The sequence below is a fragment of the Falco naumanni genome, chromosome 7 (assembly GCF_017639655.2).
Source record: "Falco naumanni isolate bFalNau1 chromosome 7, bFalNau1.pat, whole genome shotgun sequence".
NCBI classification, from domain to species: domain Eukaryota; kingdom Metazoa; phylum Chordata; class Aves; order Falconiformes; family Falconidae; genus Falco; species Falco naumanni.
Window position 1 is genome coordinate 11,528,900 of NC_054060.1, and position 25,522 is coordinate 11,554,421.

Sequence of the window (25,522 nt, forward strand, 5' to 3'; positions counted from 1 at the left end):
TGCCAGGCTTTGAACACCCACCAGAAACTGGAGATGTAACCATCTTTGATAACTTCTGGTAATCCCTGGCAGGAGAACTGCTTGGTCAGGAGCATCGTGGTGTCCCTGGCTTTGCCAAGAAAAGGCAGAGCTGCTGTTCAGCAGAAATCCACGTGTGCTTCGGCAGCATCAGTTGTGAGGCAGAGGTGATCGGTGTGTAGGTGTCATCGTGCAGGAATCTGAGCCATGGGGAATGAAGAAGAGCTGATTCAGCAACTGTTTTATGCCATGCCCAACACAGTGCATGTGTGAGCGGGTGGAGAGCACATGCCCACCTACGCAGGGATGGTGGTGTCTACGTGGGGGCCAGAGGATGCTGCAAGAGCAGTGGGAGGGTGCGTGAGCCCCTATATGAGATGAGCAGGGGGCTGGATACAAGACAAAGTATCACGAGTGCACATACACATCCTCCATGAAACGGCGCATGGCTTGGGCCAGCCAGTCCAACTCATCTGACGCAGGAACAAGGCTGCCAGGCAGATCGAGCAGCCTGCTGTTCTAGAGCTGCTTCAAATCCAGGAGGAAACCAGCTCAGGGTCTCCCCTCATCTGGCTTGTTAAGTGCTTGACAGTTCACTCCTCATGGGCTCACTTTCCAAAATCACCCCAGGCAAGCCAACCCTGCTTGCTGGCCCCACAGACACCAGGATTAAAAGGTCCAGAGGAGAGGCTTTTAGGCCAGAAAAGGAGGCAGAGTTTTGTACGAGAAAATACTTCCCTGTCCACTCCTTGATGTCTGTATCCAGAAGTATTTCCATCACCAGTGCAGCCTCTCTGCAGGCAGGTCAACATTAGCAGCCCAAAGCCACATTCTGCTTGATTTAAGGGTTTCTCTTCCTACTGGATCCCCATCACCAGGAATGTGTCTGCTCAGTGTCACACACCACAGCTGTGCCGCCAGCATTGCTTCCCCACACCAGAGCTGGAGCCTGCTCAGCCCCTTTGATCTCAGGTATTGCTACAAATATCTTCAATAAACACACGTTGAAGTAACAGAGAGGGAATCTACAACCCAAACAGCTGCAGGAGGTAATCGGCTTCTGTACAAAGTCAGGTGCGCATCGCATCTGCAGCAAGGCAGGGCTGCACTGCTGGCTACAGTGGCTCCTTCTACAGCAGGCAGGAGCCAGACAGAGCCATGTTTCCCACCCTCCCACCCCGCTTTTCTTTCCTCTGATACAATCACACAGACAATATCTGCAGAGCTGGCTGAGAGGGAAGGTATACACAAAGGAACTTGCCCACCTTCCCGAGACAGCCTGGAAAACTCTGATTTCTGTAGCACCATCATGGCAGGAAGGTCCGAAGGCTGACTTACTGAGCCAGAGGTTGCAACTCAATGTACAGATGCAATAGGCGGGATGGGCATTCCACCTCTGCAAAATGCAGCTTAGACTCCTGACTTGTGGAAAACGTGGATATTTCTTCCACTTGCTTTTTCAGAGCTGGATGAAACGATGCAGAGCATAAAATTGCCACAGGTAAGAAAAACCATCTGAGAGGGCTGGTAAGAGCTGAGCAGGTTGGATCAAGTTGCACTGGCCATGCGATCGCTCCTGTTAGTCAGGTTTCACAGCCTGGGCAAGGGGATGAGAGGGCAATGCCGGGCATAAGGGAAGTTCAGTTCTGCTCTGGCAGGGGACAGAAGCAGTAATCTTGGTTGCCCACACTTTTCCTCAGGCACCTGCAACATCTGCTCTGGAAGCAGCCAGCCAGAGCCTATGGAGTTTCTGTAACATCCAAATCTTTTGCAGGACAATCATATCAGCACTTAGAGCTCAGAGCAGTTTCTGAGAGGCAACCGCAAACCAGAAGGAAAGGAAATTTGGAGGCAGAAGGTCATTGCAGGGACATCCAATGCCTTCCACCTGCTAGCAGCTGAGAGTTGAGGTTGGGGTTTTTCCACAGACCCAAGCCACAAACTCAGGCTTTGTTAGGACAAACGAGGAAACACAGAACAGAGTAGCAAAAACCATATCAATGAGTATACAGCTGCTTATAGGTCTTCATTAAATCCCCTAAAGACATCTCATATGGGTTGACAAGAAGGACAAGACAGTGAGGAGCCTCAGTGCAGAAGAGTGCCTACTTCAGAGAGGTAGTGGGCATTGGGTCCTGCTGGAGAAGAGCACGGGGATTTCATGTTAGAGGAGAGAAAAGGAAAAGAGAAGTTTGGAGAAACTGGAGAAACAGCAGAGACCTGTGGGAGAGACTGAGACCTGTACAGCCTGGCCCCAGTCCGGGCGCTGGGCAGCAGAGTGCTGCTGCCACTTCACACTGGGTTCCACATCGTATTGCATGAAAATAACATTTGACAAATCCTCTCATCCCTGGAAGAAAAAAAAAAAAAAAAAAAAAAAAAAAAAAAAGGCCAAAAAAAAAAAACAAAAAAAAAAAAAAAGGAAAAGTTTCTCTTTTCCACTACCAACAGTGCTCCTTCTCAGCCAAATAAAACTGCAAGCATTTATAGCTTTATTTTTACGTTGTTGTTTTTGGTAAAAAACGGGAACATGAACTGACCAAAAATAGAAATGCTGCATACTTTTTAGCTTCCCATGCCCAGGATGAACAAAGCACACTAGGCAAACAAAAAGAATTTACAGCAGTAAAGATAAATATCCTTATATCCCTCCCATTTTTGTTTTCAAGACCTATTTAGAAGCAGAGGTAAGACAAACTATTTGTTTTTAAAAAAAATATGATTTTTTAAATGACCACAATGTTCCTTTTAAACTGCACTGAAATACAAGATAAAGACAGGGTACTGAGTGAAAGAGTGCTGATGGCGCTTTTATTGTGTGATTTGCCTTGTTTTTTTCTGAAGTACTTCTTTTTAGCAGATTACCATGTATTTACAGTTAGTGTAATTATATCTAATTACTTAATTAGCATGAATACGTGTAATTACTAACTTCGAATATGTAATTATGTCAGGGCAGCCTGTAATAAATGAGGTTGAAAAAAGCCCTCATTAGGACTCTATGGAAGGACGGCTGCTCCACCCGTGTGGAGAATGCATCCCAGTCCCCTGACTGTGCCAGTCCTGGAAGAGGAAAACACAGACAGCTCTGGTTGTGTCTGGCAAAAACTTCCACCAAAACCAAACCACTTGCCCCAAAAGTCTTCACAGCACTGGTGGGAACCAAGCATCCACTACTGGGAGGCAGAGAAGGATCTGCAAAGGATCTGCCCCCCAGACTAACCTTCTCCATCAAGGAGGATTCTTTCTTCTCATTTGTGTCTTGCTCAAGACAACCTATTTTGTTGGACAAGAAATATGATGGAACAGAACTCCAGAACACAGGCATTTGAGTAAAGCTTGGGAGACCAGATCCAAGAACTAATCTGTATCTGATGCGCTGTGCTTATAATTAATTACTACTTAATTACTACTATTAAAGTAAAATAATCATCCAAAATGTTTCTTCTGAAACATTACCAATCTTTCACCACAGAAATCTCCAGCTGCTCATAAATACAAAACTTGAATTTTGCAAATTCACATCCTGAATATCAGAGGATGGATGGTAAGAAGTTGCTGTTACTGCCAAGCCTGCCCGAAAGGACTAATAGCCATCTTCTGGACACAAATGAAGGTAGACTGGATCACGTTTTACATTATCAAAACCTTGACCATAGGTTGAAGCCATGTGGTCCTACACCGTATTTCCTCATCACGTATTCTGTCCACAGCGCTTGCCACAACAAATACCATTCTTCTCTCATCTGCTTATTTCCAAGTACAGAGAGGTGAAAACTCACCACAACCTGTCGCTCCTCCTGCTGACACCCACCAAGCAGATATGCCACTTGGTTTCTCATCCATGTGCAAAAGATGAGGAGGAAGAGACTGTTTTAGCTCAGTCTTCTGAAATCAGTTTGTGGTTGGACTGTCCCCCCTGCCAAGCTCTTTCTTTAACCCTCCATGTAGAGCTGAGGATGGCTGAAACGACTGGCTGCAAACCCTAGTGCTGCCCAGCCTGCCATGGAGTTACAGCATAAAGATGGGGGGAGCATCTTCTCAGAGACCCAGTGCTTCATCATGAGAAAAGAGGGTGGTAGTTTCTTCCGTGGCTCTTTCAGAAGCCCTCAGCCAGGAAGGGAAAGAGGACCCTGAGCCAAGTTTGTCCCTCCTGCTCCTCGAAATCAGGTAGTAGCACAAAGAGAGTGAGAGACAACCGCAAAAATCCCAGAAAGTCAGAGGTGAGAGCTGGCTCCTGTGCCCTTCATCCCATCGATGAGAAGACAGCACATCCCCAGTGAGGAACAGGTCTCTCTCTCCTTGAGGACACGTTAAGAAGAGGAGCGCACAGGACAGCATCGCACAGCGGGAGCGAGAGGGGCTGCAGCTCCGCGGGCAAGGAGCTGCTCTCCATATTTCAGCTGCAATTCCATTATGCAGAGCTAAGTGGCTGGGAATAAACATCCGTCATCCCTGCGTGATAAGCGATGTTTGCTAGTATAGAGGGTGACAGAAATCTATATCACATCAATGTACTATTAATACTGCATTAAGCATATAGAGTTTGCTCTCCTCATTGCAGCGCGGCAATGGATATCGGCATGTCCTCAGCCCAGACAACATCCAAGAGCACAGGGATGCTTTCAGGAGGAAGGAAGGAAGGAGAAAAGTTTCATAGTGGAGAGAGAAATTGCTGTAGCAACACCTCAGTGCAAAGGAGAGATGCTGGGTGCCATGGAGCACCTTTGCTCATGGCTGGACAGCAGCTCTGTGGGAGGTGGGTGGCAGGAGAGAGATGAACGCCTGCATCAATACAGGCTCAGCTGGGCATCGAGGCACTCCCCAGCCCAGAGGATTTCTTTCTACAAGTGACAGCAAATGAAGAAATGTTTGTGTCCAAGCCCCGCACAGGAGGAAAGAAAAACCCTCCAGCATGAAAACCATGGGGAGAACACGAGCAACAAATATTCTCCAGCTCAGGTTTAAGCTGAACAGAACACATCAGATCAAACGACCCCCTTACAACAAAAGCTCCCCAAAGCACAGTTAATTTAAAAGGTGAATTATGAAACTCTCCAGCCTCAAGCAAAGCCACCAGTGAAGTCAAAAGTGTTGTCCAAGTCAGGTCTTGGGGACTAAAATACAAAACACACACCAAATCCAACTCTGCCTGAGGTCTCAAAGCCTGGATTTTGTCCTGTGAATGACAAGCAAATCTAAAAAATAAAAGGGCTTTCAGCTTGCCAGCATCCAGCTATGGTTTGCCTCTTGCTAGCACCCAAAGGGAGTGCCTGTGTGTGGGGTTTGATTTCAGTCCCACTGCCTTGCAGCCCCAGGAAACCTAGAGCTCAGAGGTGGCAATTTGTCGTGGATTTTCAAGGGTGCAGAGTTGTCACTAGCACTACACCTCCCCACTGTGGCACCTTCCACAAGAGAAGTGGCTCCAGATACCACCCTCATGCATCTATGTGAACCCTTCAGAGCATAATCAAGTAGCCCTGTGAAACTCTGAGGCCAAATCCTGCTGCAAGCAACTTCCCCTGCAACCCACCCAGCTCTGACAAGCCCCACAGGACAAATATTCAGAGAAAAACTCAATCCTCTGAGGTTTAATCTCTGGCACCACACAGCTACAACATCAGCCGTGTCTTGCAATGGTCGGCGCATAGATTCAAGAGATTCGAGAAAGCACAGGAGAGGAAGAAAAAAATAAAGCAGCAGAGCCCCCCCTCCCAAGCCATCAGAGTTTGCAAATCATTTTGAGATGAGGTGCTACAGGAAATGTAAAATACATAATTAACGGCACAGAAAAAACCCACTACGTTCAGGTTCTCTGCTCCTGCCTAATCACCGCACTCCTCCTCCCCTCTCTACAAACAGACCCAATTTAGCACACTAAAATGAAAATCAAAGGGAAAGCAGGGTGCATTCACTGGGTACACCCCACTGCTCTGCAAGCAAAGCACGGCGATAACGGCTTGGGCATGGGCTCACAGCACCCGGGAGGGTGCACGGCGGGGGCTGCCCCAGGGACACCTCCACCAGAGCAGCGGCTGTGGCTCCCCATTCCCTGATGGGAGAAGCGGTGGCCAGGGAGCAGCGTGCTCCTGCCGAGCACTTCACTGAAACGCTGAATGAGTTTCTGCAGGTTGGGAGATTGGCCTCCTCCCTCTTTCCAGGGGCTGTAACGTCTCCTGCACTCATGAGTCAGCAGCAGCCAAGGGGAGAACAGAGACGACTTTAATGCAGCACTCCCCGCTTCCAGCTGGGCCACAGAGATAGCACAAGTTGGGGGGGGGAGGGTGGTGTCGTCGTCCCCCCTTTTTTTTTTTTGTAACTTTTTTATATTTTTAGAGTTCTACCTGGAACCCAGACACACCAAAAGGATGAGCAATAGTAGGAGAGGAATGTTATCCAAACCTCCTGCATCACTTGACTTGCATCTCAGAGCTGGTAAGAGGCTGGGAGAAAACTACTGGCTGGCTGCGAGCCGCGTGTTGCGGAGGGCTACATTCGCCACTCGCATGGGAAGCAGTGCAGGACTCCCAGAAAAGCATCCTTTTACCCAGCACTTCCCTTTTACACTCAGAATTCAGAAACACGAAATAGAGAGGACCACCTGATCACCACCTGCTAGTCTACTGAGCCCGGTTCACAACCCAGATTTACGTGGGCAAGGTGCAAAAGCTTTACAGAAGCCCATCAAACAAGACATCCAGCACCTAAGCCTCCTGTTCTTTATCTCCACGCATCTGCCCCACCTATGGCCACATGTTCTGAGCTTCTCCCTGGCCTGGTGGGGAGCCAGGGAGACAGCCCCATGGCTGGGAAACTGCTGGAGGAGGAAGGGAAGGCAGGTCCTTTCCCCAGTCAAGCAGGGGTCCCACGCTCCCAGGTGGCTCTCGCTCACCCCTGGGACTTCATGCTTGGAGCCAACAAGGCAGAGCCCGGCTTTGAATGGCACTTTCAGGCAAGGGGGGGAAGGTGACTGGCGGGTGGCGGCGGGAGGGTGAAGGGAGGTGAAGGTGAGAGTGGAAAGTCTTCTCTGGAAGCACCTACATGTATGTTGTGATTTCTGAGACCTGAGATTCACTTTGGTTTCTGGACCATACCAAGACCCACTCCCTTCAAAAACCTCTTTTTCCTCTTTCTCATCCCCTTAACCTCTTGCTCCTCGTCCTCCTCTGCCCACCCCCCAAGCCCATCCCCTGATCCTCGCAGGGGGCTCCGACCGGATCGGGCACTCACACGTGTCTGGCTTGTGGCAGTTGTGACCTTGTCGGAAGTACTGAGGGTTCTCAATGACGGGAATGCGGGTCATGCCGATCACCACCGTGTCCGGGCCAGCATCCAGGGACGAGGGCGTTGTGATACCGTGGTTGATGTGGTGGAGGGGACTGGCTGAATCCTCCTCTCCGCTGATCACTGCCACAGGACCTGCAAACACCATGCACATCTGTCAGGCACAACAGGAGAAAGGGGACCCGCGAGACCTGCTGACCGTGTGAATACAGATCACTGCAGGTCAGCAGTGGATCACCACCAGCCCTTGGACAGGACACCTGTCCTAGCACTCCTGGCAGCTGTCCCATCCCCAGGGCTAGTTTCTCCAGGCACTGAAGGCAGGGCAGGGAAAACACCTGAAATTTTCCTTACTGGGTTTGGGCTACCAGGCTAACAATCCTGCCGGGGTTAAGGTAGCTACAGGTGAGACCACGTTACAAGTGAATCCTACACAAAGTCCTCTCTTAAAGCTGTCACAAGATAGATCAGTCACTGTGGTGCCTGTATACCCTGGCGTCACGAGCTTGGCAGAATACATAACTGTGCTTAGATTGGAGAAACATCACCTGTAAAGAAGATCTATTTCACCCAAACCCACTTTCACACCATTTCTCTTGCCCAGTATGTTTCCCATCTTGTTCTCCCTCCTCCAGATTCACCTACGCACACATACAGAACCCTTCAGTCAGACCGATACCTACAGGGACCTACAATAGACTGGAGTAGATAGTGCTCAGGTCATGCTGCCCCGCATTACCATAACAAAAGGCAACATCTCCCCCTTAACCTCCTGACCCCAAAAAAGGTCACAGTACCATTAGACAGTCAAGGAAATGAGGCAAAGTAATCAGACCCCCAAGATGGGAGCGAAGGAAACCTCCTATCCCTCCACAGACTCTCTAGTGTTCATTAACTGAGTTCACTAGAGCAAAAGCACAGAGGCGGTTTCCCATGGGAGGACCCCTCTGCCACGCTGGCACACCTTAGAGGTCACAGACACCCAAGGATGGCAGAGAGGAGACACTCCAGCAAGATATGGAGAAGGTGGTGCCACAACCTTTAGGCTGAGCTGCAACAAACCCAGAAGATTCCTTCTTCCTTGTCTCCTCTAATTCATCTGCCACCATCTCAACTACTTCTTAACTCCCAACTCCCCATCTGCTGCTTGCTCACAGGACCTGTCACCATTCCCCAGTAGACTGAGAGCTCAAAGTGGTCCCTCTGCGCTGACCCCCATGCAAAGTCCTGAAGTTGCTGCTCCATGAGTAAGGAGCCTCAGCACAGTCCACATGCCTTCCCAAGTCCCACAGCACCTATTTACGCATTCTGGTCTCCCTCCGTGGAGAAGGTCCCCAAAACACCAGCTCGTTCAAATGCACCCACATCATTCTCCCTTCTGCAGATGACCAGCCAGCAGCCACGCTCCAGCTTCTTCAGCCTCCTGCTCCAGCTACGGCTCCTTAACACTCAAGTGCCTGCACGCAAAGGCATCAATGCTCTTATCTTGCCCTAACCAATGGCAGGCTTGTTCCCATAGGTAACGAGAAGTGATGAAGGAAAGAGCATCCATACCTGAGAGCCAAGGCCTGCTTCCCACACATACTTCACAATACTCAGCTGTACCCCAATTTTCAGCTTATGCTTAATTTTATTTTTAGACCTTCTAACTTCAGCCTTTGCTTTCCAGCCAAGGCTGGAAACCTCAGGGGACATCAGGCCTTAATACATTATTCCCCACTTCCATGTATTCTCTACCATCCTGAGGCCCAACCAGCAAACCAAGATCACAAACACCTCCGTCATGAAGTGAAACCCTCTAATCCATGCTGCAGCCATTCGTGCTATGTAAACACAGGATCCTGAGGAGCTGGGCAATGTGGGGACAGCACTGCAACCTTCCACGTGAACCTCCCTTGCATATTCACATGGGGACAAAAAAATCCACACTCAACTAGAGATGCTGCTTTTCTCCTGTCTGGATGCTACCAGGGGCTACCAGAAGCTCAAGCAAAAATGAGCGGAGATGCTGCATTGAGGCTTCAAACCTATTCAAAGACACCAGCCTTTTACCTGCATCACATAGAAAATGCCTCTCTCCCATCAGTAATCTGCTTCTAATTGCACAATTACTTTATTATGTAGCACTAGCAACAAAGAGGGGAGTCTTCAAATCATTTTACTCTCCCGAGCTTCTGGGAGGACAGGGTGAACATCAGCTCCATGCAGTCATTCTGCCTGCATTATAAAGGCTGCTCGTTTTTGGAGCTTTGAGTATTGTTTGTTCTTCCAAGTGGGATATAATAAAGTTATTGTGTAATTAGCAGAGTCCTGGCAGCCACGACAGGTGTTTTAGTCACAAGGAAAAAAAAAAAAAAAGTCTCCTTTCATTGTGAATTCCTTCTGGCAGGTTCTGGCCTTTTTTTCCTTTGCTCCCCAGGCCCACATGACTTCCAGCTTTTGAGATGCAGAGGCAAAATGCAGCTCTTGCCGCAAGATGCCTCTGTTGGGACTATGCACGCTGTATTTCTCCAAACACAAAAAGCAAACAGGCAATTTTGGTTTGAATGACTTTTGTTCTTTTGTGTTGTCAATTCTTTGCATGCGAACCAGGAGGATTGTGTTATGCATGGCGTGCACGTTCCCTCAGCCATACCGTGCACCGCTGGCCAGCCCAGCTGCAGTGGGAAGGGGAGAAGTCTGCATTTCAAGGTGCAGTTCACAAAACAAGTCATAAAAATATCAGCTGGTATAGACTGGTGCAGATAATGTGAGGAGATACCAGGAAGATCTCCCTTGCAGTGGAGCAGTGGGAGAGGCTGTTGAAGGCTTATCACTTTCCCTAAGTGGCTGAGGTGTTGCTTCAAAGGAAGGCACCTAATCAGGCAGTGGCATGTGAAAGGCCTCTCTAGTGAATTATATGAAGGAAGTCTTAATTCTCCCCTGTTTTGAGAGCAGAAATCGCACCTTTGTGACAGGGAGCAAAGAGGACATCTCCTACAGCATTAGTACTGGAGGGAGATAGTTGGTTTCAGAACGAGCTATGGGACAGAGGTCAGGTTGGCACAGACCCTGCTAGGGACATACCCCTCGGGGGCTCACAGAGCCCTGCTAGCACTTAACCCTCGCTGTTCCTGCTTGCACAGCACTTCCTCATGCTTAAGGAGCACAGATCAGGGCAGTGTCCTGCTGGCACAGGCAGGTTAGGACATGGCTACATCTAAAACAGTAGGGCATGCTCAAGGAGGTCAGATACTTGTGAAACTAAGTACAGCCAGCATCTACTACCCAATGGTCTGATGGCAATTTCCTTGCCAATAAACAGATCCAGTGTCACCTTCTTTACACACCACAGGGTTTTTTCTGCAGCTCACTTCTTAGGAGGACTTTCTACATGCATTATCCCCAGTTTCATAACCCAAACCTGTCCAAGACCTATAGGGTAAGAAGTAACCATATCTCAGCTGATCCACAGTTGCAATCTCGTTCACCAACAAACACAGAGTCCTGCGAATGAACTTTACCTCTTAGTCATCCAGCTGAAGTTAATGCTACCAAGATGAGCCATTTACAATATACACCAACTCTCAGAAGCTTCAGAGCCAAACTGATGCTCCATGATAATCTCTACCCCTACCCATTTCTGCAAAAGTGGGAAACCTCAAGAACTGCCAAGACAGTTACAGTCCTGCCACCACAGGGAGAGTACAGCACATGAAGTATATTCTACCCTTGCAATAATCTAGGGACAGTTTACTGCCTGACTTGGGTCACACCAGCCCCACACAGCGCTGCAGCCTGGGCCGGCTGGGCATGAGCCCCCCGTGTGCCCGGGTGGCCGAGGAGGCCAGCAGCGCCCGGCTTGTGTCAGACACAGCGTGGCCAGCGGGGCCGGGGCAGTGACCGTCCCCCTGCGCTGGGCACTGGTGCGGCCGCCCCTCGAATCCTGGGGTCAGCGCTGGGCCCTCACTGCAGGGGGGACACTGAGGGGCTGCAGCGTGTCCAGAGCCGGGCAGGGGCTGGGGAAGGGGCTGGGGCACAAGAACCATGGGGAGTGGCTGGGGGGGCTGGGGGGGTTCAGCCTGGAGAGGAGGGGGCTCAGGGGGGACCTCATCGCTCCCCACAGCTGCTGCAAGGGGCTGCAGCGAGGGGGGTCGGTCTCTTCTCCCAGGTCACAAGTGATAAGACAAGAAGAAATGGCCTCAAGTTGTGCCGGGGGAGGCTTAGATTGGGGATTAGGAAAAATTTCTTCACCAAAAGGGTGATCAAGCACTGGGACAGGCTGCCCAGGGAGGTGGCTGAGTCACCATCCCTGGAGGTGTTTAAAAAAGTGTAGGTGTGGCACTTAGGGACACGGTTTAGTGATGGACTTGGCAGTGCCGGGTTAACAGTTGGACTCAATGATCTTAAAGGTCTTTTCCAACCTAAATCATTCTGTGATTCTATGACTGTATTTCCAGATCCTGAAAAAAAATCAAAATAAATCACATTCTCAAGAGTCCTAAGGAACACATCTGATGGACGCAATGCACTAGCTTTCAAGTTTTCAGAAATGTTTCTGAAGATGATAGGCACTCAGCTGGCACTGACTATAACACACCATTTAGCAGACTCATCCCAATGTCCTCCACAGGATATAATTGGATTACAGACACTTTACAGCTGAGGACTTCTCCAAATTTCTGCTCTTAACTCTTTTTTTTTATGGGGGGAGAAGTGTAGAAATCTGGACAACATTATCTCCTACAACACAGTCATGGCTCTTTATCACTTTCATTCTTTCGTTCCTATCTCTTCTGGCTGGTCACAGCTGAGATCCAGTTCCCTCTAAGCACATGGCCACGCTGTTGCCCCTCAGAGACTCAGACAAGTGCTGGACTCACTGCACAAGCCTGACACAAACTTCAAAAACATTATCGATATGAAGCAGTCACTGATCACTTTTATAGCTCTGACACTCAAAATACATACTGCCATTAGTAACTCCTGGAAATAAAGCAGCTACCGCAGCTTCAACTTTTTAAATCTATCTTGGCAATAGCATATTTTTTTTGCTGTTAAGTAGGTAAAGAGGTTGAGTTTTCTGAAGTATAATGCTGATGAATGGCTTTATTTGGAAGAACTCTCACCAGCTTCAGCAGAACATTTTCCTGGTAAGGTTAAAGGGAAAAATGGAGTAAAATGAAAAAGAGAGTACAGATTTTAAGATTTAGGTTTACCTTCCACTTGACAGAGAGAAAGGCAGAGGGACACAGAGAAGGAGCCAGTTTTGTACTGCAAAAATGCAGAGTAATAGTCAAGGGTAGCCTGGGGTAATTCCTGATATATCATCCTATGATCTTAAAACACAATCTAAAACATTCTGGAGCTCCCCTGATACTTAAAACCTGAACAGTGATGCACTAGCTGTTTCTGTGAATAGCTCAGTCTGTGTTACGGACAAGTGGATATTAACTAGAAAAGGAGTCTATTTGTTGATACTTCAAGAAGCCTTCATACGTTCTGAACATCAGACATGTTACATCTATATTCTGAAAGGCTTTTGATGGCTCTCCTCCCACCCAAGCAGGAGCCTCATCGGCCAGCAGCATCCACACTGTCTGCAAGGACAGAGTTCAGCTGTTCTCCATGCTAAGCCCATGCAGTGTTCCTGCCAGGGAAGCAACGTCAGCAGCAGTGGAGCCACAGAGCTGTGGGGAAAGGCTGGGGAGATACTAGGGCTGCCCAGGACTACTACCCCTTGGTGAAGAGGCGGTCAGCCCCTGCTCCAGCCCAGCATTACAGCCACTGCCAACCTGCCCCTTTGCAACACCCATGGGAGAGTCAGCCACCACAACCAGAAAATGAGGATCAACATGAATCTGATGTTAACCAAAGAGCAGCGAGGCAGCTTGAAAACGTTGCTTTGGGAAACATCACAAGGAGAATTCTGTTCTCTCTTCCCTCCCACAGCTCCTTTACAGCCAACTCCTCTTCCCCAAGATGCACGCCTCGTTCAAACACCACTGTTCCTGGCCTCACCTCCACCTTCTTTTTCTTCCCCAGCCTCCCAGTTAGGCTATGTTCCACCCATCCCAGCTATGTTCCACCCATCCCAGCAATGTTCCAACTCTTCTTGCTTTGCATCCATCCCGATATTATCACCTCTGCAAATATTGAGCAAATACTCTTCCAGATTGCCCCAAAGTCTCTGCTTTTCAGAAAATCTGCTATCGTTCTCTACTCGGCACTCTTTCCTGTGGCTAAACTGGAGTTTGTCTTGGTGTTTTCCTTCACCTCCTTGTTCTTCTGGAAGCTCTGTGAACTAGGATATACCTTTTAGTCCATGTCTTGAATCTCCTGGTTCATTCACAGTGTTATATGGACAATTTGTAACTTAAGAAAAATAAAGCAAATAATAATAAATAGCTTAGGGAGCCCCTGTTTGCATGATCATATCATAATGGTAAATTATTTATCAAGGCTAAGAGCTATACTTTCTGATAAAATGTAGGCTCAGGAATATAGGGTACTTCATAAATAACCACAGATTAGAGAAGGTAATGGTCACTTCACAGACATCCATAACATAATGAATGCCCCAAAGCAGACAGGTGAAGAAACAACAAAAATTCCAGCTTGCTATCACAGTAACCTCTCCAAAGCAACAAAAATGATTGAAGGTGTAAGAAACATGACCTCCAAGGGAAAACTGAAAGAATTATACTTTGTGTGGAGAGGAGAAGACTGAAAAGACACGTGATAACAGCCTTCAAATATGTAAAAGGTTGCAGCAAAGAGAAATGTAATAGCTGTTCTCCATGTCCACTGGGGATAAAACAAGAAATAATAGGTTTAAATTGCACTGAGGGAGATTAGGGTTTGAATGTTTCCCCTAATGCCTAGCAGTATGGATGGCTGAGCACTGGAACAGATAACCCAGGGATGCTGCAGGGGCTCAGCCACTGCTGAGCTGGGAAGGGAAAGGTTAAAGAAACTTCTTTCAAGGACAGCTTAGCTACAGGGTCTGACGCTGCTCAGAGCCCTCCCAGGCTGCAGCCACTTTTCACATGCATCCAAACAGCCCTCTGCAAGGAGCACTCTTCTCTTTTTGATGCTTCCAAAGAAACTCCAAGCAGGGACATCACCAGCGCTGCTGACCGCATTGGGGCAGCATCTGAGGCACTGTGGGTGCAGCACTGGACAGGGATGGGGCTATGGTCTCTCCAACATGGTTTCGGAAAGGACAGCGCCGTCCACATCCCAGGCCACATGCTGAGGACAGAACCCGAGTCTGCTGAAGCAGAGTGTGATGTGACGAGTGCTGCAGGGCAATCCTTCCCTCACCACCCATGGCTCTGGGAGCTGTTGCTCAGAACACCATTTTTTCATCAAGAACAATCGCTGCAAGAGCTAATTGTACCATCCACGTTTGTCTGTGTAATATAAAGGAGCCATGTAATTAACCTACTTAATTAAGAACTGTATATGACCCATAACTAGAAAAAAAAAATGCTCTCCTAGTAAAGTGGGTCACCATGCATTGTATAGCAAGCACTGAAGCAGACCTCATTAAACTCCAATATATATTATATATAAAATCCCCTCTTCCTCTGACTTTAAACCCCTGTTGACGCTTCCATTATTTCCCTGATCTTAATCTTAAATGCTGTTCTTCAAAGGGCCACATCACCGACTGGCAAGTAGATAATTCCAAGGCCAGATCTCTCAGCCTAGCTTTACAACTCTGAGCTATACGTACACACATACCTGCTTACTTTTAATGCAGATAGAAAACTAACCCCCAAACTTCAGCTTATCAGGAAAACAAACAAATAAAAAAAGTTTACAAAAATCCAAACCTTTTGCTGGAGCTGAAATCAAACCATCCCTCAGGGCTGATCTCTGCACCAGCAAGGAAGGGAACTGAAACTCATAAAACAGTAAGCGAAAGCACAACAAATACAATTAAAAATCTAGCCATGCTCAGAGCGAGATTGCATTTACTGTCTCATAAAGAGAGCCTCGTCCTGTCAGGCAAACAAAAGGAAATCAATTTGTTAATTTTTATTGGCAGATGTGGGCACGCGGCCAAGTCAGTGCTCGGTGCCTACACAGGACCTGCTTGGAGCCAGACTGCCGTGGGCTCCAGCCCATCCCCGGCCCTCCTGCAATGGGAAGCAGCCACTTCTCCTCATCCTCAAGGTCCCCAATCCAAACCAGAGGACGGCCCATCACATGGCGCCTCTTCCCCTGAGCCACAGCAGACCCCTCGCTCACACAAAACACTGGGCTTTAACTGGAGAGCTCCTAATTCCAGCTTTGTCCAGTATGTTTGCTTTGTCACCACCACTTCAACCAGGTCCAAGCAGCTTTTCCCACAGCAGGTTATCCCTGCATCCTTGTACAAATCTACAACACACCATGGGAGCTGGAGGGTATCACTGCAGAGGCCAGCCCATACGGCACAGCTCTGGCTCAAACCATGCCGTGGCCAGCTGCGGAGCCTGCAAAGGTGCCCACCCCTCCTGTGCCATGCCCCATGGGGCACAGTCACCCCCATCAACTTTTTGAGGAAACAGAACATATAAAAAGTCACATCTTTCAGCTATGCAGGCAGATGAAGACTCTGAGAACGTAAATTTGAGCTCTCAAAGGGGTCTACTCCAAATCCTCAGCTTCCAGCCCCTCCAGCAGCAAAGGCAGGAAAAAATGGCCAAGCAACAATCCATTTTCCCCTCTCCTGAATGAGATGGTGTGTTTGGGGCCCTAACTATCTCAAGGAGGTGAAGATCCAGGTGAACTTTGGGGTGAAAGGGAGTGAGGGACAGGCCTGAGGGCCTTGCACCCACCACCACTTGAGTCAGACACATGGCTGCCCACCCTGCTGCCACCTTCCACCCTCTTAGAAATTGCAGATACATTATTGTATAAAGAAGGGCTGGCAGATCCACGTTCAGTGGGCAATCCCTACACAGGTGATCCTCACAGCACCTTCCCTTCCCAATGAAACAGTCTGCTGAAATACTGCCATTTACAAAAGCCGCTTTCCCTTTTTAATATTGACATTTCATTCTCTCTCCTGATTTTTTCAGGTGTTCACAGGGCAAGAAGGTAGCTCTTGCTGCAAAAAGGGATGTGTCAGGGCAGAGGGGCTTTGGCAGCCCTGTGCATCTTCCCTTTGCCTATTCCAGCCTCCAGTCATCCTGGTAGTGCCAGTATGGAGCATCATTCCAATCTCATTGTGGGCAGAGGATCCCCAAACCTCCCTCACTCCTCCCATGTCCTTTCCTTCCCCCACTTTCCAAGTTTATTTATTGAGATCAGACACCAATCCTATAAGCACTCACACTCAGGAATGGAAACATTAAGATCAAATCATATAAAATATAAAGTCAATGCATATGATGGCGCAAATGCATAAATCCAGCAGAACAAGCAACAGAAAATGCTTACAGTAAAAATGACGAGACAATCTCATAATTAAAAAGGGAGGAATCTGACAAGCCAGGGCCATGTGTGACAGCAAAGCCAGCCAGCACCCACAGGAAGGCAAAGCAGGAATTTTTATATCTGGGCTTAAAGCTCCTGGCCCAGCAGTACCAAACCTCTTCAACTCAGAAAGCGTATAACCAGGAAAAGGACAGCAAACAGGGCACAGGGGTAATCAGAATGTTTTAGATTCAGCAACACAAGGATCTGCTGACTCTTTAAGTATCAACAAGTTAACACCTTCTCCTGTATAACAGAGGATGGATACTGTGAAGCCGCTGTGTTTGCCAATAGGAAAAGGTTTTCACCACTAAGGTCAGGTGAAACAACTACCTAGTAGCACAGAGAACAGGAAAGGAAGAAAAGTATTTTATTCAATTGTTGCTGCACAGAGAAAGATAGCATTTCATCTGGTGATGCTGGTGCTGGCATTCAGACCATCCCCAATCACCTTCCCCCATTTGGTGGTCACAAGCCAGTTTTTCCCATTGCTAGGCATGCATGCTCCCCATGGAACGTGAGGAGCCAGCTGAGTTCCAACATATCCAACCTTGCAGACAAACCTCCTGAGATGGCATCTTAGCACGGCAGAGCCAGCACCAGCAGCTCCCAGAGCAGAGAAACGCACACCTGGATGAGGCAGAAGTGAGCAGAGGCACCCAGGGAGGCAGCGTCCCTGTGCAGCCAAACTCCCTGCATGGTCCCCCTGCAGCCCTCCTGCTCCAGCCCTAAAGTCAAGTCTCAGAAATGGCTGGTGGGGCAGGATGGGGGTGTTGGTGGGTACTGGATATTCAATGAGACATCAAAACAAAGTCCCTGTTGCCTTATCTCCCCTGCACAAGGCCATCATTTCCATCCCTCTTTATGGGATCGTCTCCATTTGAAGCCAAAACCTCATTTTCTTCCCCCAGGTCTCCATCATCTCACTGCACTCAGTGCCAGAGCTGGGCACCACCCTACCTGTCCCAGATCCTCTGCTTATTACTGTTGACCATTTTGGCCCCATTCTTCCTGTTGACTAGAGATTTGCCTCTTAGTTTTTTCCAAAGTCACCAAGCTGTCACCTCGGGGGCACCTTGAACTCTGGAGCGGCACAGGCTTTACGAGGCGAGAGCTGGGCAGCGGCTGGGTAAAGGCCTCAGCAGCACCTATTAATCTCTTGGCTCACTCATCCCTATCACAGACACACCGTAAAAATGATATAAGCATTTCATTCAAACGGCACTGCAGAGAGAGTGGGGAAGAGCACAGGGCCGATTGATTTCCAGTATGTCTGCTCTTTACCTTCAGGTATAAATACAACAGCAAAATCAATCGGAATAACATCATATCAGCTTTCTAATCTCTTCTGTTTGCAAGACGCGCTTTATATACTGCGGCGTTTCCTACAGCTTGTCTACAGGAGGCCCCAGCACCTCCGCGCCCCCCACCCTGCCCGTGCGCAGCCGCTTCCTCGCTCTCAGCCCCTCCAGGGCGAAGCTTCAGGATCTGCAGTTCCAAACCACAGCTCTTCCCCTGCTCTGTGCGGGAGGTGCCAAGAGGTCTCCCAAAGCAACGCACCTCATCCGCATGACAGCATCGCTAACATGCACTCGCAACCCCCTGGGTCACGTTAACACCTGCTAAAAGGGAGATGCTCGCTCACTCACATCCCTTCCCAAGCGGATGGCGGCTTGCTCAGGGTCAGTGGGTACCCGGGCATGCTCAGGTCTGCTGTCAAGCATGCCGACGGGGACAGTCCCATCAACACAGGGATACAGGCAAGGCAGTAGCAGCCTCTGCTTTCCCCACATCCTCAGGACCCCATGGCTCTATTCACCCATGGGCTCATATGTGGCCCTGATGGCATTTCTCCTCCTTGTGAGCATCCAGCACCCAGAAGCCAAGTGACCCTGCGCAAAAACCCGAGCCCAGAGCAGGGCTGCCTGCTCAGCACTGAGCAGATGCATTTCCTTTCTGCTTTTCCAATTTACCTTCAGCCCAAGGCTTTTATCCTCTCTCCTGGCCCCCTGCCACCCCACCGCAGAGTGAGACTGTGACAAACTGATAAACATTTTCCCTGAGGCCTTGCTGGGGTGAACGTGTGAATGTGAATGCAGCGTGAGGCTGGGGAAAGGGCTGCCTGGCAAGGCGTCAAAGGGCTGTCTCCTGCAAACTCCAGCTCAGCACCGAGGCGATGCTCTTCCCCACCTCAAACCCAACCTTGGCTGAACAGCTGTAAGATGGAGGGGAAAGCAGAAGTGGTTTAAGCTACGTCTCGGTTTTATCCTGCGATTCAGCCAATGAAGAACATGCACACAGTGTGCATTAAGCCCGTGGCAACTGCATCGCCTTCAACACTGTGGCCAGTGTTGGGTGAAAGCTTTAGGATGTGGTATCCAACCCACTCAGCATGGAGCTCCCATAGCACAAGGGGGCCACCAGTGATGTCTCTGTGCAGGGCTCCATTGGCAGCTCCACCACCAGCATGTCCAACCCACTGCTGGATCACTGATCTGAACCATGAATGCGATGCTGCAGTAACCTGCATCTGTGCCAGAAAATACTAAAAACCAGCAAGAACCACCGAAGGTCTCGGAGACAACAGCTAGGACCACTACAGCCCTTCTGCCCAAGAGTCTTCCTGCCCTTTGCCAAGACTGGCACCCAACTGTGCTTAATAAACACCACCCATGGAGAGAAAGCCCTGCCAGCAGCAGCTCAGCAGCACAAGCCAGGGCAGCAGCACACACTCCCCACCAGCCAGGACCATCACACACTGAGGGCAAGCGTTGGGCATGTTTCTCATTAGCTCCTTGCCCGGGCCCACCAGCTGCCTCCATTCCCCTCCCACTGTTCCCCTTCCCATGCCTTGGCCACTGCAAGATCAGTCTTGGGTCATCTTGATCTACCTGGAAAGCTTAACCACCATGAAAACAAACTGCTTGTCCTCTGGCTCCAATCTCTCACAGAAATCAGCGCCAATGGAAGTGTCACTATCAATTTCATAATGTTATTAGATAGATGTAAAACTGGGCCAAGTCCCATATTCCTGACGGGCCATCAAAGGGGTGGGGATTATGGGTAAGGAGACAGGCGGCCCTGGCAGGAAAGGCAAAGGCTCCAGATCAATTAGCCTGATGAGGCTACCTTCCAGCCACATCACTTTGTGCTGACACCAGTGCCTTCTCCCCAGAGCCCAGCCGCCCACCCCTGCACCAAGAAGGTTTATTTTTTCCAGTGGTAACCGGAGCTCCTTCAAGCCCAGGGAGCTGTGCGTCCCCCTCCAAATATCCAATTTATGAGACTCCCAAGACAGAAGGATTTTGATATCATTACAGGACATCAATTTTCAAGCTTCCTTATTTTGGTTTAATATTATTCTGTCAAGATTAAAATGAAATATCATGCATTAAAAAATATAAATAAATGTCCCTCTCTTCATTGCTCAGCAGTTTCAAATGGAAGGAGCACACAAAATGTAAAGTACCTGGTACAACACATGGTTTGTCATTGCTCTGTGTCTTTCCTCTTGGTTTTCTTTCAAGATCCTACTTGGACCATGAAACTAAACTGGTCAGTACCACCATCTGATTCTCATGCAGTAATTAATAATGCTTGTAATTTTTCAAACAAAAATAGTTTTCAGTTGTTGCTTTTTTGGTCAACTTCTGACCTTTTTGCTTTAAATGGAATTTTTGTGAAAACATCAAGCATTGAGGTGACAGATGTCACTGGACTAGGTTCACTTCCAGCAGACACCCCACGTGCCCAGTCCCTGCCAGCAAGCAAGCGACTGCATTCACTCAGGGTGAGAATTTGTAGACCCAAACTTAAAGTCAGACCTTTGATGCTTACTTTCGGCCCAAAACATAAATCCTTACGTGGTTAAAAAATAATAAAAAAGTCCTTGCAACCATAGTTTGGTTTAGTCCATGCACGAAGGCAACGGAAATTTAAAACTTGTGCCTCTCAGAAAGACAATTCTTTTGTTTTTTCCCCTCCACAGCCCTCCTTGAGATGATCTCCAGCAGCGATATCAGTCTCAGATTTATTCTATCCCAAGATAAATAGTGTGTTGCTCACAGAATCAAAACATATTTAACTTGTATAATGGTTTAAATCCTGAATCTGTTCCCGCAATATTATGAGACTCTTCTCGAATATCAATTCCATGTCAGAAATATCCACAAACAAACAAACATTTTTTTCTTTCACACTGAGAATTTGGGAAAAGGAAGGGATGCTGGGCTTTGGGCAGCTCTGGTGCTCCCCAGCCCATGATGCTCACACCAATAACGGTACTGCAGGTGTGGAGCTTTGCTGCAAGTCCTGGGATCAACATTTGTTAAAGTGAACATCACTAAAGAAATGAGGTTTTGCAGGTTTTCAAGAAACCTTTGTAGACTTCACAGGGTAGGGGGGAAGCCCTTGATGTTCTCTAGACAGATCTGATTGAAAAGGGACTGATGTCTTTTGGCTCAACTAATACCCGCTGCAACATCAATACACTGGTGTTTTCCAGGATGTCATGCCTGAGTCCAAATTTTATAGTCTTTGGTCATAAAGGTGATGGCTTTGTTTAAAAGTCACAGAAGTGGCTCCTATATAAAGGCTCTGAAATAAAGCTTTCTGGGAGCTGACAGCTCATCTGCAAAGGGCATCGCTGGTTTGGGGTTTCCACCTCCTTGCTAGGACCCTCATCGAGTCTGAGACGGGTTCTGTGAACAGGGGGATGAAATAAGCAGGGGATAAAAGGCTGGGAGATGAGGAAGGGGACAGATAACAACTCCCTGCTCAGACAACTTGCTGCATTGCTGATCCACCAGCTCAAACAACCCCTTTAATAAATTAGAGAGCTATTCATTGAAATGGCTTCCTCTGTCCCCATGCTGCCAGTTAATCTGTAATTCAGATAGATCAGTCAGAAGGCAAGAGTCCAACACATAAAATGATTAATTCCTCCAAGGCTTGGGGAAATTTCCTTTTCTAAACAGCGTAGCACGCTCCCCTCCTCACCGGTGAGCTACAGGCGTAGACGTGGCTCCCATCAGAGGTCAGCAAGGAACGCCACTTGCATTTCAATACAGGTGCTAGCAAACGCATCGCCTGTCACCGCGGTCGCTGGGCTGGCAGTCTCAGGGTGGGAGCTCTGCCACAGCCCTTGCCAGGAGCTTGTCTTGCACCTCCCAGCACCTTCCCGCTCCACAAGTCCTCCAGCACTTAGCTAGAAATGCTCGACCTCCTGCCACCCTGTCAGCCTGACACCAACACTTTTCAAGATGAGAGTTTCTATGCAGCAAGAGTGTAAATTGTCAATTAAAGGAAGCAGGCTGGCCTGCAGAAATACAGCATCTACTGATTCCAGGTGAGAAACAAGCAGCTGGTGCCCAGCATGAGTGTGGAGGCTGGGGCACAGCCTCATCTCCCAGCTCCCCCAAGGGGAATCATCCCCCAGATCCACCTCCGTCCGTTCTTTACAACCAGGACGCTGGCCTTTGGCTGGAAGACACCAGTGAAACAGAGCAGCTTCAGAAAATAAATGAAAGGTGGGAGTTAACCAGATGGACACACTGCAGCGGGTGGTTGTGGAATGGGGACAAGTCATATGAAGCTCCACGTGAGACCAGAGGCACCTGAACATGGTGCCAGCCCTGGAAGCAGCAGAATCAAAACAACTACATTCCTATAGCAAGGAGAGAGGCACGAAGAAGGGGAAAACCCTGCTAAAAAGGACTTGTGAAATAATGCAAGAGATTGGGCATCACAACAGTCACCCTGGGCATGGCCTGACAATACGAAGGGACATTAAAGCAGGACCTTTAGACTCCCTCTTTGATTCTGCTGGTTCTTGTAACCTCAGCCACCGGTTTTTAAAGTATGAGCAGAAAAGCCATCACCAGCCAAACCTCTGTCTCCCTACATGTATTCCACATCCTACCCCCAAGATACTTCATCAACAGCCCAAAGGCAGGTGGGAAGGAAGCTGCCTCGCATTAGCCTCCAAGCCACAAGGGCAGAGAAAGACAGGGCGTTCTGCATTTACCTTGGAGACTAAGCACTGCCTCCCTGCTCTACACCCTATGCCCCAGAACACATCCCTTGCTTGATGGCTTTGTAGCTCACAACAAGAGACACTACAACAACATCCACGCTGGGAAACCAGACCCGAAGGCACGTGGAGGTCAAGTGACTTCTCCATCTGCACTGCCAAGGGAGCAGGAAGGAGCGAGTGGGATAAACAGCATCCTCACCCACAGCAGGATGATGAGGGGAAAAATAAAGAAAAAAAAAAGAAGTGAGCTTGCACAAGGCTGGTAGCTTTCTAGTTGGCAGTAGCATGGGCCTGCTGAGCACGAACAAGCCATGCACCCCTTGCACCAAGCCTGCTGCAAGCTGCCCACCCTACAGCAGACCCTGTTGTCAAACCCATTCCCCAACTGACCTGCCTGAAGGCACCCATCGGGCTGGTAGCACCCTATGGACCATGGTTTGAGTGTGCAGGCAGCACAAGCATGCAACCAGAAAGCAGCATGAGGCAGCGAGAGCTGTGGTGGCAGAGGCACCTGGACCACAACGAAGACCCTTTCTAGAAGCAGCTATCAAGTCTCTGCAGAAGCAGTGAATGGAACCACTTCGCATGCTACCTCCCAAGGAAATCGTCGCTGCCGTTACACAGACACAATTATGTCTCCAGAACCTTTTAACCACAGCTCTTTAGGGCTGAGGGAGTTGATAGAAATTTAGTTACAGGGCTGACATCGCTTAGCTGGGTAGAGACACTGGCACTGAGTCAGTGGCTGTGGAGGGATCACAAAATAAAACTAGTGATGGGGGAAGTCCTAGGTGATGCCAAGGCAGCATCTCCTGGGGGACCCACCCTTACTCCCTTGACAGTATACCACAAAGGCCAGGCCATTTTCTCATCTTATTCTTTTAGAACTTCCTTTTAAAGAAAACGAAAATAGTAATATATGTGGACTGCCTGTTTTCCTTTGGCTGTGTGCTCTCCTCTAGAGGGGACCACCACTCAGAGATGGATGGCTGCACGTGCATGTCAGCCACGGCAGGGCAACACAGAGCAACATAAGGGTGTCTCGTACCCAACACCCTCAACTCTCTAGGTAGCCCTAAGCAATGCCAGGATTTGAGCACTGGGCAAACAAGAGCACAGGAACACAGCTTGGCCCTCAGTCTCTCAGACACCTTGCCAAATCCATGTCCGGAGCAGAGGGATGCAGGAAGCTCTTACTGCGGGACCCTTGAACTGCATCGCAGAGCCCTCTCTGAGCTTGGCAGAGCCAGCCGGGGGCTGCTTTATCATATCTGCCATCTGCTTGTTTGCTTTGCCATCCTCTGCTCCTCCTGGCTATGCTCAAAGACTCCTACCTGTTCTCAGAAAGCTTTGCTGGGTCTCAGTAAACAAACTACAGGCAGGGACAAGAATGGGGAGGGTGAAGGCAGGGGAAGGGGGTAGAGAAGAGAGAATCAAAATTTAATTAAAGACACTTTTGCTTCAGGGCCTCTGAAAATTACAAATTCATGAATCTCTCACTAAATGCCCTGAGCAGTTGTTATGCCAGGCTGCCTACCAGTCCCACCACAAGGGCCGTAAAGTGCAAGTACACAGCTCGTCAGCTCCCTCCCTCCACCCTGCAACATCAGGCAACCTTGAGCAGCCTATCAAGCCCCTGACAAGTGTTTCTACAAACAGGAGCTATCAATCTGCAGCCCATTAGTGACACAGTGCAGGGACATGCTTGTTTTGTTTGGAGCCATGGCACAATGAGAGGTGGAAGAAGGATGGGATGTAGAGTAGAAGCACCGAGTTCTCCAAAAACATATTCTCTAATGAGACTGGCCAAAGAACTGGCATAAACCAAGAGGTGGATCCAGAGGGACTTCTGCTAGCCAGTGCCCATCTGAGGGCACTATAAAGAAAACCCATCTTCTGGTAATTCCCTAATGAACCAGCCCAGTATTTTCTTCTGTGGCTGAGAGGAATCTTCACCAGGGGATGCGTGTGTGCTGTCCAGCCCAGGCATACTTTTACAAGGATGACAAAGATAGCGAGCATCTTCCGCCAAACAGCAGCAAGAACAAGCTGTTTCACCGTGTTCCTCATTCGGCACGCAGCAAGGAACAGACTGAACGTCCAGCACGTGGGGGCGTCGCACAGCTCTGCTATATTTAACAGAGCTCTCAGTACAGTCTCTGGTAGTGCTATGAACCAACACATCGTTACCAGTAGCCTGTCATAGGAAGGCTTAGAAAGGAGGAACCTGGGGTATTTTTCACCCTTTACTCACAATCGGTCATAACCTGGAATGTGGGAGTCTGTTCCCAGTAGCACAGTCAAGTCTTGGCCTTTCTCTGCTAACAAGCAGGTGGTTGGTAAAGTGGTAACGAAATCTTGCTAGCTTGTCTTTAAAGTGGGCATCAGTGGGTGAGAATGGAAAGTTTCTTGTACAAGAAGAGACCCGGTACATAATGAATTCATTTGCTGAGCTATATCCTTGGCTAAATCGCAACCAGGAAAATAATAAAGATGTTAAGAAAAGCTTTCAGAATCACTCAACCCACCATGGGCTACCCTTTAAACCGTATCAGCTACTGACCCATCTAGTTACACCAATTTTCCAAAAGATTGAGTCAAGTGGGACAGACTAGTGTTGGTTATACCAGGAAGCCAGGGCAGATAAAGTAAAAAGTCCTGCACCAGAAAGGAGAAGATAGAACCGCTCTAAAGAAGCATCACCCACACCAACTTTTGGCATTTCTAGAGCCAAGC

At 48.7% G+C, this 25,522-nt stretch overlaps 1 protein-coding gene across 3 annotated transcripts in view; it reads right to left on the reverse strand.

The window, feature by feature from the left end:
- NTRK3 (neurotrophic receptor tyrosine kinase 3) overlaps window positions 1-25,522 on the reverse strand; it is a 217,933-nt gene that overhangs the window by 90,327 nt on the left and 102,084 nt on the right. For all 3 annotated transcript variants that reach the window (XM_040601974.1, XM_040601977.1, XM_040601976.1), the window contains exon 12: window positions 7,249-7,437. In XM_040601974.1, the coding sequence (XP_040457908.1) occupies window positions 7,249-7,437 (189 nt within the window). The remainder of the gene's footprint in view (window positions 1-7,248; window positions 7,438-25,522) is intronic.